The 20983-nt window shown below is 37.3% G+C and overlaps 1 protein-coding gene across 4 annotated transcripts in view; it reads left to right on the plus strand.

Annotated features, from left to right (window-relative positions):
• The window catches only part of cux1a (cut-like homeobox 1a), a 169481-nt gene that overhangs the window by 74732 nt on the left and 73766 nt on the right, over positions 1 to 20983 (plus strand). For all 4 annotated transcript variants that reach the window (XM_052117670.1, XM_052117672.1, XM_052117671.1 and 1 more), the window contains exon 4: positions 14572 to 14650. In XM_052117670.1, coding sequence (XP_051973630.1) covers positions 14572 to 14650 — 79 coding nt within the window. The remainder of the gene's footprint in view (positions 1 to 14571; positions 14651 to 20983) is intronic.

Consider the following 20983-nt stretch of genomic DNA (forward strand, 5'->3'; position numbering starts at 1 on the left):
TCTCTGTTTAAAATGTATACCCACAAGATGTAAGCAATTGTTGTCATGATGACCTAATGTCAACAAACTCTAAAATGACTGTAAAGAATTATATAAACAACTTTACAGCTCTAATATTACATGAGTTTAAACTGAAGAATTATTATAAGTGCTTTTATAAAATTATAAGCTTTACTTTTCTTCCTTAATACCCTTCAAAAATTGGCCTGATTTACTTCCATTGTAAATGCCTCATTGTAACTTCAATATTACATTGGAAAATAGTTTTTTCTTTCTTGCTTTAAGCTAAAATGTAGTTAGATTTATGCTTGACAAGCAATTCACCAAGGGGGTAAGAAAGAAATTATTATTATTATTATTATTATTATTATATAAACAGTTACACACTTTTGCTACTTAAAAGGAAATTTTCTTATGAAAGCTTCATAACGAGTTTCTAGTGGTCTGCTTCTGTTGTACAAATCCCTTTAAAAGCCCTCTATAGTTTGTCAGCATCTAATCAGATCAGACAGTTTTGAGATGTTCTCGCTGTTTGCTGTCACGCTCTTTTATTTTTGTCTGTCGAATGAGAGCAAGATCCTAATGGTGTTTACACTCCATGGTGCCAGGTAAGTCTATTTATTCTGGGACGAGCCAGAATGATGGACTTCCGACTTTCACATTTCAGAGATATAGTAGAGGGGATTTTTTTGGTTAACCTTTTATTTTATGAGAAATAAACAAATATTTCTTCTACAAGGATGCTTTTGAACAATATTGTATAAAATGATTGAAGCTGTGTATTGATGTGAAAAATGTATAGTTTACCCAAAAATACAAATTATGTAATCATTTACTCACCCTCATGTTCTTCCAAACCCATACTGGAAGAGACAAAGATTTTCTAGCTGCTCTTTTCATGTTTCCATAAAGCATGTAGGGACCAAGGACTTTAAAACTCCAAAAAAAAAAAAAAAAAAACATAATCAAAGTGCCATTAATGTATTTCAAGCCATACGATAGCTTTGCATGATGAACAGTCCAAAATATATATTTTTTTTTTCTCAAAAATCTTACCCTAGGGCATAGCTTTCAATTCTCATTTGCTCGTGCACGTTCAAACATATTTTTTCAAAACATTTTAATGACAGAATAATTCTTTTTTGTTTTATTGTAGTTATAATTATAATAACTATTCGTGTCAGGGATAAGTTTGCTAAACAAAATTCAGAGAATTCTGATTCATTATATGCTAAAATCATGAGCTTTGCAGTCTTGAGAACGTTTATAATTTAAATTAGCCATATAAAACTGCACCAGCACTGCAATTTTAAAACATCATTGATATAATAACATTTCACAATCGGTTAAAATGACGTGAAATAAGAGTTAATCAGATATTCTCTTCAGGGAATAAAGTTGTTTTCTCTTTGACGACGACATCTCAGTGGCCATTGCTTATAGTTGAGAACTAGGACATGGTTCTGTGGTCCATAAGTAATGTGCATTACCATTCAATAAGACAGGAGCCAAATATTCAAATACTCTCTGAGGCACAGATTTCTGTAATATCATTATAATAGAAAGCATTTGCCCAAGCTTCATTTTGAGCCTTGCATTCTTAAATCACTCTTTATTTAAGTTAATTATCAAAGGTCTATTTTAGCTATATTTTGCAAAGGGATTAGACCTAATGTTCCTTGGTAATTCAGACAATTAGTTGTACTGTGGCATGATATCAAACTGTGTTTGATTAGTTTTGATTATGCTGTGCTGAATAACTTACTGTAAGTGGTTCTCATGTCTTTAGTTACCAGCCAACTGAAGAATGTGATCCATGAGGTGTTTCCTGCACTTCGGTGCTATAGAGCTAATAATGTTAAATTATCTCTGAGATAATCATACACTTGTAAATTGCTGTACTTTTAAACAATAGGCCTTTCATAATAGTATTTGAGGTTTATATGGTATTTAACTGCCACGCTCTGCCAAATACATATTTAAACTAACCTTTTTGACTGTTTGTATGTTTAAGAATACACTATGCCAATCTCTCTTTATTTATAAATTGTTCATACAGAGCTGTGCAAACGTTTTAGGCACATAAAATGTTTCACAAATCATTTGTCTTAAGGTGGTTGCAACTCAGGCACAGGTATAAAACACGGGGCACGTCGATGCTGTTCAGGTTGCAGACAGTACACACAAGTTACCAAGGTTTTACCCTTGTTGAAGAAGGAAGAATGCTTAAGTAAATAATCGATGTCCTTTGATAATGATTTGGGTTGAATTTAATGGAAAATATAAGTTGCACTCCATGGCGCTGCAGAAATTTGAGCAGCCTCTGGGGTCGATGCTGGGCACCGCTGACAGACGCAGAGTGGCGGCGGTATGCGTACCTTCATTGAAAACAGTTGTTTAGAATTTTAGAACACGCCATGTCGTTCATCAGACATGTTAAAATGGTTATTTATATCTTCAGCTTTAGCGTGTCAATAGGAAATAGACATGTCAGACTCCCAAACATTCCTTTTGAAATAGAATATAATTGAAGAACAGGGAGCCCTGCAACAGTTGTCTATGTTAATATATCACACGATTCACATGTTGTGATTTCCATGTATTCATGTATAGCCTAAACCTGAGCATGATGATAAATTCCTGACCTGAAGATATGATTTCACGTGGAGCTCGTCTATCCGTCTCTGAAAGTTGACCACATTTATATCCACATCAGCAATTAAGGTAATTATTTGGTTAAGACTTTCAAAGTTCAAATGAATGATGAAAAAAATTTGTTAAATGTTCCATTGAGTATTCATCTATTTGGAATATTCCTGCTCATGTAAAACGAATAAACTGAAACATGCTCCATTTTTTTTCGGCTTTTTTTAAACCGTGCTAAATTTGCGAATGTTAAGTGTTCTTGAGCTCTGGAAAGGCACTATATAAATGGTATCCTTTAGTAAAAATTCCTGATAGACTTACGGGACTTCCACCTGTTTGTAGGCTATATCGATTTATTTTAATTGCTTTAAATGTTCAATATTCACTGCAAAATGTGTGCTTAACGTTTCACATTTTGCTTGACACCTCCTGCCTCCAGACTAATATTATACATGCACAGACATAAACGAAAATATTGTTTCAGCAGATATTAATATCAGAAATACCAGGAGAAACCACAGTCAACATATTCCACAGTTACTGTACAAATTCAGCTTCATCTGGTATGAAAAAATACAATAATATTTTAATTAAACAATATTTGTAGCCTACAATAATAACAATAATAATAATTCGGATTATTATCATTAGGCTATTATTATGAAAAGTCATTTACAAGGCATATTTTGTTTATAGAAACTATATATGTAAGTAACATTTAAAAATGTATGTTTTACTTAGTTTTGACAAATTTCTGGTTTAAGCCCTGCCCACATCCGGTCCTATCTGAATACAGAGATGGATACAGATTATTTTGCCATATGAACAGATACAGATAATGACTTCGCTGCACACCTCTACAATGCAAAAACTTTTGCACAGTACTGTATGTGGCTCAGTCACAGGGCTAAATATAGTTTATATAGCATTAATATAGCATGTAGTGATCAAGACACTTGGGTATGTCTTTGACCCTGCTGTTTAGTCACACTTTAAGATTTGGCATGCAGCTGTGATCTGTCAACAGGAAAATTTATCGGGCGATGCCGATAATTATAAAAGTCAGAATATTGGCCGATTTATCGGCCTCCGCAATAAATTGGTCGACCACTATACTCCACCACTATACTGCACAATTACTGATAAGTGAAATGTAAACATTTACCAGCCAATTTACATTATACAATTTAGTCACATAGCAAGAAATTTGGTTCTCTCGTTGTAGATCCTCTCATTGTAGTGGAGGGTTAGCTTAGAGTATCTTGGGATTTTAGAATTGTTATCGAGATCGTTCAATCGAAGATCGCTATGCATTGGAAAATCTATATTTACCGACCCCTAGACATAGTCCAGTTTCCCTGCCTTCTGTCAATAATGTCCTGCCCACCTTTCACTCCACTGTCTAATAATAAGGCAAACCCCAAAAATAATATGAGAAAGCAGAAAGTGAGTGTGTATGTGTAAATTTCCCTTTCCTTTGACCTCAAAAATACCTCCACTATCCGTAAAGTATATTTCTGGATATGTAATGCAGCGTTTGACGGCCTTCAGCAGCACCTTGCACTAAGAGGCTGTTGAGGGGTCTCAAAGCTCGGCAAGACACAGCTCTTCTGTGCCGTTTGTAACGTTGATGAAGTGAGGGCTGTGAGTAGTTGCTCCCTGTTCTCTTCTCACGAGCCAGTACCGCTGGCTAACTGCTCCATTATAGCTCATTGTGGTTTCGGAACTGTGTTCTTGTGGACTAGCCTGTCATTAGCGGAGGTAGTCGCCCTACTTCAAATCACTGCTCGGTTAAAAATAAATCTCCATCCCACCACTCTAACAGCAAAATCGTTTCCAACAGTCTATTATTTTCACTGTGAAATATTTTCCTTATAGACAGTAGAGGGGACATTGACTGACCTTGACAAAAACTGCTCCGACCAGAAGTGAACTTTTTCAGCATTTTTCTCCAACATCAGCTATTTGACAATAATTGGCATCAGGGATGGAATATATGTGTTTTGTCTTGTCAGTCTGACCATCCATTAAATATTAAAATAGACAAAGAGGCTTAAATTTGATAGCATCTATTTTAAACCAAAAAGATGGTGTGCATATACACAGTAATTCATAATGGCAGACAGGCCAATGAATACAACCGTTTGGAATGGGTGAATGCTTTTTTCTGTTTAATTTTTATCTTCTGTTTTCCTGTTACAGTGGGTTTTTTAAAATAGCACATTTGAGTCAGACAGATGCAGATCTCGCAGGTCAGTGCAGAGTCCTTGCCACATGTCAATTTTTTCACAAACGAGAGAGCGAGAGCCTCCTCTTTTCCTTTCAGGAAATGAGAGTACAATAGGGAGCTGTACATAGCACACGGCTGGGGCCCTGATTTTGGGGTTGTACACGCGTGTGTGTGTGTGTGTGTGTGAGTGTGATTCAGGAGTTGGAGTGGGGGGGTCACTGTACTTTAATGCAAAGAGTTTTTCACTAATTTTCTGCTTTTACCTTAAAGGAAATATGCCACAACTTCTTGCGGTCTCTAAATATTGTCCGTAACTTCCTTTTAAAGTTGTGTTTCCCAACTTTTTTCTGCCACGGCACACTTTTAATGAATACAAAATCCCACGGTACACCTTTATCCCAATTAACCATTTTTAGATAGTTTTCCTTTTAAAGAACTTGTCCGTGTATTCGGTCCGTCTATGTAGCGTGTTTGCCTGTAATTCGGCTATGCAAAATACTGCAATTCACGTAGGTGCGCTGTATAATGATGTCACAGGTGGCAAGAGCGTTAATTGGGTAATGAAAAAACAAACAAATTGGCTTCTTTTCTAATGTGTAGATTTGTTCGTGCAAATTAATTATTGCAATGCCACAAAAAATAGGGCTCCAGACTAACATTTAAGAGCGGTAGCACCACCAGTGCCACCAAATTCTACAGATTGTCGCATCAGTACCTGAGGTGGTTGGGGGTGCCTAATTAAAATACTCTGACAGTAGGAATGAGATTTCATTCACAGTTTCTTTTTATCAGGATCTTTCTGATTAAAATACAGTTATCTGAAGACAAACAAAGCCTTCTTCTTCAATCACGAGAGCATTAGAAAAGATTTTACAGAGAAGGAAAGTTCCATTTGTATCCATAGTTTCATCTGTGGTATTTGCAATAAGATAATAGTAATCGAAGGTCAAAGTAAACCCATGATTATCAGTGACCATAAAATATATTATGACGTTTTTCATAAGAAAAACACATCCAGAAATGTAATTGTATTCCCTCACTACTCCGATATATTGATACAAGTTCATGGTAAATATTTTTTAATATCTGTTTTGTGTGGATTGAAAGCCTGCAATTTCTGTCTGTTCACGGTGTAGATTTCTTTATTCCTTTTTAATGCTTTTTAGTATGTAGGGGCCGTTTAATGCAATTTAAAAAAAGTTAAATCATCAACACATTATGGGTTTTATAGAGGTTTTAAAGTAATATTCAATACAGCATCCGACCCAGCCCACGCTTCTCGCAGCGTTGTTTATAATGATCTGCACAGCTGAACGCTCGAGACTGGTCCACGTGTAAAACTACATCTCTGTGCTGATCTGTCCATTGAGCCTTGAGCCACGCTGACTGGTCTGGTGTCCTTTAACGTTTGGAACATTTGCCGTTTGATATTTCTCATACTCAACAAAAAAGGACTGCACACAATCAGAGTCGGCCAACTTTGTAGTCGCATCAGTGCGACCTCTTGCAAAGTTTAATCGCATTGTTAGGAAAACATTTTATATAGTCGCAGTCTAGAATTTGATCATTTTCCATGGCACATCTGACAATCTTTCACACTAGTGTGCCGTGGCACAATGGTTGGGAAACACTGCTTTAAAGACCCCATGAAATCAGAAGTGGGGTTTTTAGTTCTTAGGTGTAAGCTTTGAAGCCATCTTCATGCTAGTGTATGCTTAAACATTAACAAAATAACCTTTAGCAGATATACACATTATAATTTTACAGTCTCTATCTTCCAGGAAGAGACAGATTTGTGTCTAATCCAAGGCTCTCTAGAATGAATGTTTCTCCAACTACTACCACCTGCAGACAAATATTAAGTAGCACATCATGGTTCATGTCTGTGATGTAAATATAGCCAATTGACTATTTACAAAAAAGGACAATCCCTTCGATAATTCCCAGCCAAACTTCCTGTTTAATAGGAAATATGACAACACAAGAAGAAAAAAGTGATTTTACAGGGACTTCAAATCACATCTGTGGAGGATGTTATGAAGCAAACAATGAGAAAATTACTAATTTCATTAGGATTGCACAATATATCAGCAGCTGATATGTAATTGTCCGATAGTGGAATTACCACCGAGATTTTCAGAGATAATTAGTTATGGTTTATTTGCTTGCAGCGGAGAATCTCTGACTATCGTGCAGTCACAGGCGGCAGTGCGCATGCACACACACTGAGGCTTGTGTTGCAAGCCAAGCTTATGTCACTGTGTGAGGATTATTTCAACATCACTGCACCATGTTACCTTGTTTTGGGGCTGGTTTTAATCGGGATCATCTGCTGTAAGTAACGACATACGATTTACCATATCCTGTCTCCGTTTCATGAAGCAATAAACGAAAATGGGACAAAAACATGTATTTATGATACTTGGGTGGGAATAATTTTTGCTTATTACTTCATAAAACAGGAACAGAATATGGAAAATAGCACATCGTTACTTACAGCAAAGGACTGTGATGAAAACTAATGTGCATGTTGTATTTTACGAGTTGAGACTTCTCTAAAGTTATGACTCATGACTATTCAAACTTGTGATCACATTTCATAAGTTATACAATGTAACTGTCACAGATGACCGCTGTAATAAGCGTCTGTGAATGAGGCGTGTATGTGCACAACGCATGCACACACATAACATGCAAACCACCGCTGGACACACAGTCTGGCTGCTGGCATAAATATTACACCATGTATACAGAGATTAGGGTTTGTATTGTGTGTTTTGTTGTTTAATGTTCGTTACATGCTGTAAATTATTCACCTCATTTTGATTTAATGCATTATTACGTTTGTTATTCTCTCTCTGGTTGCAATTCAACAGGATAACTGTAAATACTCATATAAATGGGCACCATACAATTTTTACATGTGTCTTGTAATTTATTTCTCATTAACATCAGCATACAAATGTAATAAAGGCACATTTCTCTTTCATGCTACATCTGCCAAACCTAAAATAGCAGCAGTTAACAGTAAGTCAGATTCTCAAGTCCAGATTCCAAGCTTTTAAATGGCACCTATTTATCATATAAGCAGCTTTTAATTAATACGCTAACAGGTACAAAGATTTAAAATATTGTATCGGCCACATTGATATGTAAATTATCGGCTATCAGTATCAGCCCAGAAATTCAATATCGGTGCCTCCCTAAATTTTATGTATTTTCTTGAATGAAAAATTTCCATTTTCATAAGAAGCCTTACAAAAAAGCTATAATGTGCCAAAAACTAAATAAAAACTATATTTTAAAATTGTAATGCAGTCTCAAAATATGATCAAAATGACACGAGGATCCAGAACTGTTGAAAACATTAGAAACCAATATCAGTAGCGCAATATAAAAGCAGTGTCCCCATCATTATACAATAATGCAATTGTGACTGTTGAACTGCAGCTAAATGAGCCAAATCCATTTGGTGAAACCTGGTAAGTGCTGCAGTGGAACTTGATTATCAAGACCATGGAAGGGTTAAGTCAGATTGTCTTTGTTTCAAAACCCTTATGCCCCGACTCGTACGTTAGGTGACCACTACTCAGGCTTTTCAGATCCCTAGAACTGTATGTGCCATTCAGTGTTTTATTGCATTATGGAGTCTGAGAAAAAAAAGGCCCCGTTTAGCTTATCTCAAGCTTAATTTTGATAATAAATAAATGTTATAACAATGTGGAAAATTCAATATTCTAAAAGAGAGTGAAAGCCAGAGAGAGTCTCGAGTAAGTTGACCCGCCAGCAAAGATCTCCGTAAAGAGAGCTAATCACTCTGGCAGCCATTTGCGGAGTGCCGTGGAAGTTCTACAAATTTGGAAGTCAGTATTGATTTGACGTAATTGTGCACTAATTTTAGCTGGCCAGAGTCTGCAGAGGCTCAGCATGGCCAGGCGTTCCGAGGAGAGAGAAAGTTAGTGGCAGCTCAGATAAATGAGTTCAGATGAAATAGTAGACTCATTTGCTCAGGGCTCGATGAATGTGAGAGCATAAAACCATGCTGCCAAGTCTGTGGATGCGGACACACAAATGAATCATCCCTATATATGTACTTTTTGAGATTAAATTCTTGACACTTTATGTTATGAATCTGTTCACAAAAGTATTCGGGTTGTCACAGACTCTATAGATTACAATTCCCTTCTATTTTCATGTGCTTCCAAGCATTAAACTCTTTAATAAAAGTATCTCTGAGTTAGAACCTTGGTGCTCATGTGGGCAATGCAGGCTCTAGTCCAGCCTGCAACATGCACCAATCCCCTCTCTCTTCCCCATATAATTTCCAGTCACTCTCGACTTTTCATCTAATAAAAGAGGCAAATAAGAGAAACTCGATGGTCAGATACAATACCTTCAGCTTTGAAGGCAAGTCTTGTTTAAGGGCGTTTCAGGTCAGTAGAGCTTATGGAGATTTTTGCCTCCAAGGTCTGCAGTGCCAATCTATGCTCCCCCACAGAAACAGGAGCTATATATAACCATTCTCCCACCCTTTTTCAATCCCTGTTCTGGGTGGACCATAAGGGAAAAACACTGTTTAAACTGGCATGCTTTTGATGCCACCAGATAGTCTGGTGCATAACTGACAGACTGGGTGTGTATGTGTGTATACATGTATGTGTGCATGTGCGTGTGAATGGTGTAAAATTGAATATATATATATATATATATATATATGTATATATAAGCTGTCTGTATGTATATACAGTATTTGTTGATGTAGCTTTACAGTTACAATGTGAAAAAAATAAACCTGTGAAAAAGTACAAAAAATTTATATTTTTTGGGTAGTTTGTTGTAACTGCTATTGTCTCAATCTATTTTCTCTGAATCTGAGGAAAGTTGAGCTAAACTCATATGTCACATGGCATATTGTTGTCTAAGAGACCACACTTTTGGTCATAATTTTGACAAAATGTGAAAACTGAGTTTGGCATTTGCCTGGAAGGGTATTTGATATTTTAAATTATTTAATAGAAATTAAATTAATATTTAAAAAGTGAATGCAGCTAAGTTTTTTGAGGGTTAGGTTAAGAGGTTAGGGGTAGAGGATCGAAAATATAATTAGATCATATACAAACGATAGTAGTCAATGCAAATTTTCCTTCCATGTTGCAAAAATAAAAGTGTGTGTATATGTCTAGCAGTGTGATCATGCCAGATGCCCTGGCCATCCGTTTGAGCTGGTAGCAGAATAAGAGAGAATGGCAGATAATCTATGCTGAGCTGTGGCAGTATCCGCAAAGTCACGCACACGTTACACACACACACTTCTAGGAAGCCGTACACTCTCTTAACCTCCTGGTGGTGCTCTGTCTGATTCAGAGCTCTGAAAGTTTAAAAATTGACATTAGTTCCTGCTGGATTTCAGGGGGTAGACATGGACCCGTGCCGAGAGAGAGGAAAAAAGAGAGAGAGAGAGAGAGAGAGAGAGGCAACTTTAATTGCTCCATCTGCAAGAGGGCTGCAGAACTTGGCCTTGCCTGGGCTGATCCAGATGTTTTCCGGCAAGAAACATCTGAAAATGTTTAATTTCTTTCCCATAGGAGTGAAAAGTCTGTTACATGTTGGATATTTACAGTGGCAACTGCCCTGTTCCATCCATCAAGGCCTACAGTCTCAGGGCTGCAGATTTAAAGCTTTTATTTGATGTTCCGCTGTTGGAAGAACAAACACACAACACTTGTGAACATGTAAACAGCACAGGAGTTCAAAATCTTCTCAATGGATAAAAGCAATACTGTTGATTCATACCACATTGTTTTTGGGCGCGGGGCACTGCCTCTTTGGTAAGGCCTGCGCTGTTCGTTTAGAATGACTGAAATATAAACTGAATAACAGGTGTAACTTTTGGCAGGTTTGCAAATGTCAGATGAGATTTCGAAGCTAATTCAGATCAGATTAGTTTTTACTTTAAACCACATCAGCCTACAATTTTGAGGAACATCTTTCGGAGTTCTAGAATTTCGAAGAAATCTTTCAGGTTATGAGTTCTAGAATCTTGAGGGACCATTTCAGGCTCAGAGTTCTAGACATTAGAGGAACCCTTACAGGATCAGAGTTCTTGAATTTTGAGGAACCCTTTTAGGCTCTTAGTTCAAGAATTTTGTGGAACTATTTCAGGCTTTGATTTCTAGAATTGAGGAACCCTTTCATGTTCTGAGTTCTCGAATTTTGAGAAACATTTTCAGGTACTGAGTTCTAGAATTTTGAAGGACCATGTTATGCTCGGAGTTGTAGAATTTTAAGGAACACTTTCTAGAATTTTGAGGAACTCTTGCTGGCTCTGAGTTCTAGAATTTGAGGGACCATTTCAGGCTCAGAGTTGTGGAATTTTGAGGACGTGATTTAGATTCTGACTTCTAGAGTTTTGAACCCTTTTTAACCCTGATTTCTAGTATTTTATGGACTATTTAATGTTTTGAGTTCTAGAATTTTGAGGAAGCCTTTCAGGATCTGTGTACTGGAATTCTGACAAACATTTTGTCAAGCACGTTGAGTTCTGTAATTTTAGGAAGTGTTTCAGACTTCTAGAATTTTGATGAACCAGTTTAGGCCCCAAGTTCTAGAAATTTGAGGAACATGCTCAAAGTTATAGAATTTTCTGGTACTCTGTATTAACTATCAAAATACAAAAGTCCAGCTAACCTATGTAAAAAAAAGAAAAAAGTTTTTATTAATAAAAATCTGTTTTTACTTTTTAGCAGCTCCTGAATTACTGTATACAGGCCATACAGATTTGGGTCCTTGTTTCCTGTCAGGCTTGACCCAGTTTGTTAGATTTGGCCCAGTTGGGCCTGGTTGCATGCTGGTTCTATAGCACACTGTCATCAGTACTCTGTCATCATCAGAGTTGCTCTGGGGGAAAGTGCTGCCATGGCATTTTATTATTTCTATATGTGGTTCACAACACCCTACTGTAGAGAATCTATCTGTCACCCTGATGCCTTGATCAAAGACGTTTTTTCTGCCTTTGTTTGTCAAATTCTTTAGGCACTGATATATTCCTCTGGTGACTTCCAGACCTTGTGAAATGTTTTGCTTGGTGGAAATATGTTTTCCATGTATACGTTATTCCTAAAATAATTTGTATGTTGACAAGACCGCATCAGGGTAGGTTTTCGTAAAACCCTGACAGGAGGTAGTTGGATGATGTATCATAATCTGCCCAGAATGACCACAGCTGTGTGTGTGTATTCAGATTAAGAGAGATCAGTGTCTTTATTAGAGCCGAATAAAGTTAAGAGCCTATATTACTATTTTTCACCTCTCTCGCACTCTCTTTCTTTCCCTATTGTTGTGCGTTATGACACTGGGTTTGTACTGAGCTTGTTCCAGCTGTTAGACAATGGTATCGTCAGTAAAGGGTCAACAGTGTCAACTGTGGAAACGAAAGATTTGAAGACAGTCTTGCTTTTTTGGAATAACTGGAATTACTCCAGTGATATTTATTCAAAGTATTTACATTGATAGTCTTTCATATGTCATTAGATTGCCTGTTTAAAGGAATAGTTCCCCCCAAAATGAAAATTCAGCAATAATTTACTCCCCATGTCGTTCCAAACCATATAACTGACTTGAGCTTCCTTGGAATACAAAAGAAGAACTGTTGAAGAATGTACTGGTTGCTCCTTTCCGTGCAGTTAAAATGAATGGCAACTGAATTTTTCAAGCTTCAAAAATATAAAAAAAAAAGTACTCGGCAACAGTAATTTATATGATATCTTTTTGTGAGAAATTGAGCAAAATTAAGGTTGTTATTTACTGAAAAACTTGACATCTGCCATAGCTCTCCATGATATGTTAGAGATGTATTGATGTCTGATTCATAAGCAAATATTATAGTTTTGTGAATCATATCAACGGATTCTTTGAAAAGATTTTACTCAAAAGAACTATATATTCATCAAGTTCATGTGTTCCACAGAAGAAAGATATTCAAACAGCTTTGCAATGACACTGCAGCCATATTACCCTATAGCTCAAGACTGGTTGCCCACTGAAGTGAAGCAGGGTTGAGCCTGGTCAGTACCTGGATGGGAGACCTCCTGGGGAAAACTGAGGTTGCTGCTGGAAGAGGTATTAGGGAGGCCAGCAGGGGATGCTCACCCTGTGGTCTGTGTACTAATTCCCCAGTATGGTGATGGGAACACTATACTGTAAAAAGGCTCTGTCCTTCAGATGTGACATAAACCAATGCTACTCTCTGTGGTCATTAAAAATCTCAGGACACATCCCGTAAAGAGTAGGGGTGAAACCCTGGTGTCCCGGCTAAATTCCCCCCATTGGTCCTTCTCAATCATGGCCTCCTTATAATCCCCATCCATTAATTGGCTCTAAAACTCTACTCTCTCCTCTCCACCAATAGCTGGTGTGTGGTGAGCGTACTTGCGCACTATTGCTGCCGTCATATCACCCAGGTGGATGCTGCACACTGGTGGTGGTTGAGAGGAGTCCCCTGTTCACTGTGTAAATAATGACAGAATTCCATTCAAATGTATGTGCATTGACTTTATGATTATGAGTTTATGATAATATCAGTGATCATAAACATTTAGGCAGATTTACAGTTCAATGTTTGTGAGTGGCACCTTCAATGACTGTTACTACCATTTTGTAAATCATCTATCTTCAGGAAATGATGAAGTCCTTTCCTGCTGTGGGAGCCGTAACCCAGATACAGTATGTAATTTGCCCATACGTACGCGTCTGCAGCGCTCTATATTAAGGCCAAAGTTCTTCTCATTATCAGAGTCCCTCATTAGGCCTACCTGTTTCTGTCATCTCATGCTCACAGGGATTTGGATTTATACCTGATAATTACCTTCTATATAAAGCGAACCAGAAACGGCCCGTGCGTATACACGCCTGAAATTTGCCCCCAAAATGCATAGACCCAGTGCTTGAAAAATATCACATGCATCAAAATATGAATGATTCACTATATTTGAATTAAAATGGTCATGGTTACGTACCGTTTTTACCTTTTTATTAAGGTCAAATATGTGGCAACCATTACAGTGGCCCCAAAAAGTATTTTCGACACTTAAAGCACTAAAATATGAATGTCTCTGCATTAGGTAACAAAACCAAGTGAAATGTAGCACAAACACACTTTCCAAACAAAAGCTTTTCAGAAAAATAAGTTTTTGACTTGTAAAACAATAAATATATTGTTTAAAATTAACATAAGTATTTGGGGCACTTTATTTTTGTCAAACGTTAGTGGAACATGTCTATATTTGATATGATGAACTATGACTTGCACTAAAAATGACTGAGGCCAGCTGGTTATAAGTAATTGCAAAAATGGCTCATAAAATGGAAGATAGTTCAGAGAAAAATCTAGCATACTGTGTTTGCAGATGCCACCTGGTTTGACATTTTGTTGTCTTTTTATTCTGTTAAAAGTGTGACTTATGCATGCAAAAGTGACCAAAAATCTTTTGGGGCCACTCTACGTGTAATGTGTGTGTGAGTTCAGAATCTTAGGAGGATTTGAAATGTGCTGTTTTTCCAAGTCAGTGCTACAGTTTTCCATATGGGCATCTCTAATGGACTCGTCATTGCTTCAGATGTATGCTAATTTGAGCCTGGCAGATAATGCAATTACAGAGCCTGCAGATTCAGTTACTGTGTTTTTTTCTTTGTTTTAGGTTGACGCCTTGAATAAAAGAAGTAAAGAATCAGAGGCTGCTTTCCTCAACGTGTACAAGAGATTAATCGATGTCCCAGGTATGTCTCAGCTCGCTCTTTGCTGGCTGCACACACATAAATGCACCAACACACACTGCAGTAGTGTTTCACTGAGGCGAGAGTACTGTAAACACATCAGTCATATTTATGAGACCTCCGTCTCTAGTGTCTAAAACATACACTCGCACACAGGCCGTCTTAATGACTTCTACGGCTTTAGAGACTCGCACTGTTCCAAACCCACACACAGAGAGACAAGAGAGAAACTTGGATTCTAATAAAATCCAAGTTCATTGCCCCACACCTTTTAATCTTCTGAATTGGCTTTATAACTGAGATAATGGCCCCTGGATCCTCAATTTTTGTTTGGTAATGCTCCGATGTGTAGATCTATAATAAGTTAATGGTGCTGCAGAAGTTCATGTGACATCTTTAGCTCACCCGCTCAGTAGAGGTCTGATCTAGAGTGAACGGTGTGTGTTTCAAGGGTGCAATCTTCCTAAGAAGTGTGGATAATGTATCATAAGCCCAGTTAAAGACCTCATGAAATCTTTCTTTCTTCCCATCTTTCTTTTCTTTCTTTTTCTTTCACTCTTTCTCCCCATCGTTTATTTCTTTCTGTATTTTCTTTCGCTCTCTTTCTTTTTTATGTCTTTCGCTCTATTTTATTTCGATCTCTTCTTTTCCCCTTTCTCTTTAATTTCTTTAACTTTTCTTTCTTATGCTCTATTCACTCTTTTATTGCTTTATTTATATTCTTTCTCTTGCCATTTCTTTTTTATTTCACCCCTTTCCCTCTCTTTCTTTTTTCGCAATCTTTTCTATGTTTCATGATTTCTTTTCTATCTTTCGTGCTTTTTTCCTTTTGCTCTTTTTTCCTTTTGCTCTTTTTTTTGCTCTCTTTTGCCCTTTATTTCTTTCTTTTGATTTTTTAGCTTTCTTTTACTCCTTTATTTCCCTTTTTTCTTTCGCTTAATTTCATTCACTCTTGATTTTCTCTTGCTGTTTCTTTTTATTTCACCTCTTTATTTTGTTTGTTCTTTCTTGCACTCTTTTGCTCTTTTTTTGTTTTCATTCTTCATTCATAGACTCTTTTAAATGCAGATATTTTACAGGTTAATTTTGGCACCTTTTTGGGTGAACCCTGTGACCTCAAATCTTACAGAAGTAGACTAAAAGTCACAAAACACCAGTTTTGATTTTATGCTCTCTTTTAGCATAAGTGTGATGTAGCACGAAAGAGTGTGTCTGCAATTGTGTTTTCAACTCTTGGCTGAACCTGAGTTGAGTGTCTGCCTGGGAGGCCTCCGGACCCCCCTACAGATGCACACACACAGCATATACACATAGCTCTAATTGGGTAACCCGCCCACAACAACAGAGTGACAAGGAGGCCGACAGACAGTGCTGCCTCGACCTGTTGGAGCAAGTTTGACTGTCTACCTGCGCAACCACTTAGTACATCCCTAAATTGCCACAATGCTGTGGTCTGGAGATCCCGGGCCAATTCAACCCTGTGTCTGTGTTAGGATACGTGTACGTGTTTTTGACTTCAGGACATGATTGATATATATATATATATATATATATATATATATATATATATATATATATATATATATATAATATATATTGTTAACATATCATTTTGAATGGATATATATGCATAACATGTGATTGTGTAGGTATTAGAGTGCAAGTATGCATGTTTGTGTGTTGGAGTGGGAGGTCTAGTCTTGGAATGTCTGTCTCTATCTGTGAAATCTTGAGCTTGTCCAGTCCTGTCTACGTGTCTGTAAATGTGATCACAGTGTGACAAATTATCTCTTGATAGTTACACTGGTATACTGTGTAGACCTGTACATGTGTGAGCATTTGTGGTGTGTGTGTGTGTTAGTGGGAATGTTCAGTAAGTGTTCATCGCACCTTTATGCCAACGTTTACTGTTGCTTCTTTCTCAAGACTTTGGTTTCCTGATAGTATAAATATATTGTTAACAAATCATTTTTGAATGGATAAGGTTTGTTCACAGCCATTGTAAAAAAATCAGATATATGCACATTTGTGATCACACCTCAAATTAGTGTGCCAAGTCTATATATTTACAGTATTACAGACAGTTAGGCTAATGAACTATTTTCTTTGGCGAAAGAATTGTTTACACTGGTTAATTGTGGTAAAACACATACAACGTATTGTTTTGTGGCTTATAGATATCTAGATTATATTTATAATTATTTATGCTTGGGGTTTGTATATTATTATAATGACCACAGCTCTCAGAATGTTCAGTGTTTTTTATATATATATATATATATATATATATATATATATATATATATATATACACAGGTGAAACTTCGAAAAATTAGAATATCGTGCAAAAGTTCATTAATTTCAGTAATTCAACTTAAAAGGTGAAACTAATATATTATATAGACTCATTACAAGCAAAGTAAGATATTTCAAGCCTTTATTTGATATAATTTTGATGATTATGGCTTACAGCTTATGAAAACCCCAAATTCAGAATCTCAGAAAATTAGAATATTACATGAAATCAATAAAAAAAGGATTTTAAATACAGAAATGTCGGCCCTCTGAAAAGTATAATCATGCATATGTACTCAGTACTTGGTTTGGGCCCCTTTTGCATTAATTACTGCCTCAATGCGCGTGGCATGGATGCTATCAGCCTGTGGCACTGCTGAGGTGTTCTGGAAGACCAAGATGCTTCAATAGCGGCCTTCAGCTCTTCTGCATTGTTTGGTCTCATGTCTCTCATCTTTCTCTTAGCAATGCCCCATAGATTCTCTATGGGGTACAGGTCAAGCGAGTTTGCTGGCCAATCAAGCACAGTAATACCATGGTCATTGAACCAGGTTTTGGTACTTTTGGCAGTGTGGGCAGGTGCCAAGTCCTGCTGGAAAATGAAGTCAGCATCTCCATAAAGCTTGTCTGCTGAAGGAAGCATGAAGTGCTCTAAAATGTCCCGGTAGACGGCTGCGTTGACTCTGGACTTAATAAAGCACAGTGGACCAACACCAGCCAATGACATGGCTCCCCAAACCAACACAGACTGTGGAAACTTCACACTGGACTTCAAGCATCTTGGATTGTGTGCCTCTCCATTCTTCCTCCAGACTCTGGGACCTTGGTTTCCAAATGAGATGCAAAATTTGCTCTCATCAGAAAAGAGGACTTTGGACCACTGAGCAACAGACCTGTTCTTTTTTTCTTTAGCCCAGGTAAGGCGTTTGACATTTGAAGCCCATGTCCAGGACCCGTCTGTGTGTGGTGGCTCTTGATGCAGTAACTCCAGCCTCAGTCCACTCCTTGTGAAGCTCCCCACACAATTGAATGGCCTTTTCCTGACAATCCTCTCCAGGCTACGGTCATCCCTGCTGCTTGTGCACCTTTTTCTTCCACACTTTTCCCTTCCACTTAACTTTCTATTAATGTGCTTTGATACAGCACTTTGAGAACATCCAACTTCTTTTGCAATTACCTTTTGAGGCTTTCCCTCCTTGTGGAGGGTGTCAATGATGGTTTTCTGCACAACTGTCAGGTCAGCAGTCTTCCCCATGATTGTGAATTCAACTGAACCAGACTGAGAGACCATTTAAAGGCTCAGGAACCCTTTGCAGGTGTTTAGCTGATTAGAGTGTGACACTTTGAGCCTACAATACTGAACCTTTTCACAATATTCTAATTTTCTGAGATTCTGAATTTGGGGTTTTCATAAGCTGTAAGCCATAATCATCAAAATTATATCAAATAAAGGCTTGAAATATCTTACTTTGCTTGTAATGAGTCTATATAATATATTAGTTTCACCTTTTAAGTTGAATTACTGAAATTAATGATCTTTTGCACGATATTCTAATTTTTCGAGTTTCACCTGTGTGTATATATATATATATATATATATATGCAGACATATATATATATGTCTGCATATATCTAGACAGCATCAGGTCCCTGTAATAAGTGCACTGTAAGGTGCTTTGATAAAAGTGTCTGTCAATTGCATACATTTAATACATTTAGATTAGTGGTTGACCAATGTGGGTCTTTCAGTGGCTAAAGTAAAAGACCTGTTTGACTTTAAAATATTTAAAGGTTTGTTCTTAAGGTTTTTTGTTGAAAATGTCCTATACTTGACCTAATATTGGCTTCAAAAAACTTCTAAACCAAACAAATTGTGCTTGTGGTATTGTGTTATACAGCAAATGAAATGCATCCAGGTTGATATGCCTGTGTAAATCAGATTTGAATTGGCTGGTAATCCCGGTCACATGACTGTCACGTTTACGTTTGAGTGACACACCTCGAGCTGAACCGAACTGACAGTTTCCACTGCTACAGAAGGGAATGCACCATGACAGCAGTTCATTCAGACTTCCTCTTTGCAGTTTTTAGATATGACACACACTCACGCACCACACAGGTACATCACACATACACACTCTATCAGCATTTCCTGTACATTCAACTGTGAGTACACTGAGAGGGAGGTACATGTACCAAATCTGCGATCTTGTCTGTAGCATAAAGAATGTTTACAGGAATAGTTCACCCAAAAATGACAAATCTGTCACTGTGTACTCCCCTTCATGTCATTCCAAACCTCTTTGTCTTTCTCTCTTTCGAGGGACACAAAAGGTGCATGTTTGAAATGTCTTTAATCATTTACTTACACTCCTGCCATGCCAGATGTGTATGACTTCTGCTTTTTTTTAGAAGAAGAAAATCTCAGCTCTGTAGGTCTTTACAAGTGAATGGTGACCAGATCTTTGAAGCTCCAAAAATCACATTAAGGCAGCATAAAAGTAATCCATACATTTTAAATATTTATCTGTTTCTCAACCACACCTATCATATCGCTTCTGAAGATAAGGATTTAATCACTGCCGTCTTATGGATTACTTTAATGCTGCTTTAATGTGATTTTGTGAGTAAATATTGAGAGAGTTTAAATTTTTTTGGGTCATCTATCTCTTTAATTGCTATACCGGATAATTTAATCCATAAACTGAACTCAACAAACAAATCATTCAGAACTGTTTTGTGAACTGGATTAACCGATTCTTTTATAAAAGGTGACTCAGGGGGCCTGGGTAGCCCAGCGAGTATTGGCGCTGACTACCACCCCTGGAGTCGCGAGTTTGAATCCAGGGCATATTGAGTGAGTCCAGCCAGGTCTCCAAAGCAACCAAATTGGCCCGGTTGCTAGGGAGGGTAGAGTCACATTGGGTAACCTCCTCGTGATTGTGATTAGTGATTCTCACTCTCAACGGGGCTCGTGGAAAGTTGTGCATGGATCGCAGAGAGTAGCATGAGCCTCCATGTGCTGTGAGTCTCTGGTGTCATGCACAATGAGTCACTTGATATAATGCACAGACTGACTGTCTCAGAAGCAGAGGCAACTGAGACTTGTCCTCTGCCACCCGGATTGAGGTGAGTAACCACGCCACCACGAGGACCTACTAAATAGAGGGAATTACCAAAACATTTGTTTACTAATCAGAAACGCCACTTTTCTCATAAAGTCTTGTGCCTGCCAAGAAGAGCTGGGGCGTATGTCAAGGTTTTCGGCTAATAGCAACTAAAAGTTATCAAATTACTTCTGAAGTTTTGTATTACTTATGACCACCTTTATGGCTTTTTTATTTTGTTTAGTTTTTTTGTCATTTTTAAATCTGGCAGTTCCAGTTCTCATTCAATTTAATTTTATGCTGAAGAGTGGCCAGGGTATTCTAAAATTCAACTAAAGTTATTCGGGTTTGGAGCAACATGAATGTAAGTAAATGATAATGACAGAATTTTCATTTTTGTGTCAACAAGTACTTGAATGACATACTTTTCCAGTTTTTATTCTGTCTCTATCTTTATTTCTTGCTTCGTTCTCCAATTTCTCACTCCAATCTCTCTCTTTCCCTCCCATATTCCAGAGGGGCTAATAAAATAGTTTGATTACATAATTAACTTGGCTGTCTCATTAAGGAAAATCAATGAGAACAGGGTCATAATTAGTCATATAGCAATTAGCATGTGAGGGGGACAGACAGTGATGAGTGTGTGTTATAATGTCTTATACCACAGGTCTGTTGAATGCTTGATTCTGATTGGTTCACGGACATTCTAAGGTGTGCAATTATTTTTCATGGAAACGCATGGCAATGAAGTACTTCCAGGTCTTGACCTTTTATTTATTCAGTTATTTCAAAGAGCCCTACAGGCTAACACAACAAATTAACAAATTAAAATAAAGGCATTGGTTAAATTAAATCGGTTAAGAACGTCAAAACAATGTATAAAATATCCTACATTTATTTAAATTTTGGTTAAAATGCACCCGCTGTCGTGACC

Source organism: Xyrauchen texanus, chromosome 44 (genome assembly GCF_025860055.1).
Source record: "Xyrauchen texanus isolate HMW12.3.18 chromosome 44, RBS_HiC_50CHRs, whole genome shotgun sequence".
Taxonomy (NCBI): domain Eukaryota; kingdom Metazoa; phylum Chordata; class Actinopteri; order Cypriniformes; family Catostomidae; genus Xyrauchen; species Xyrauchen texanus.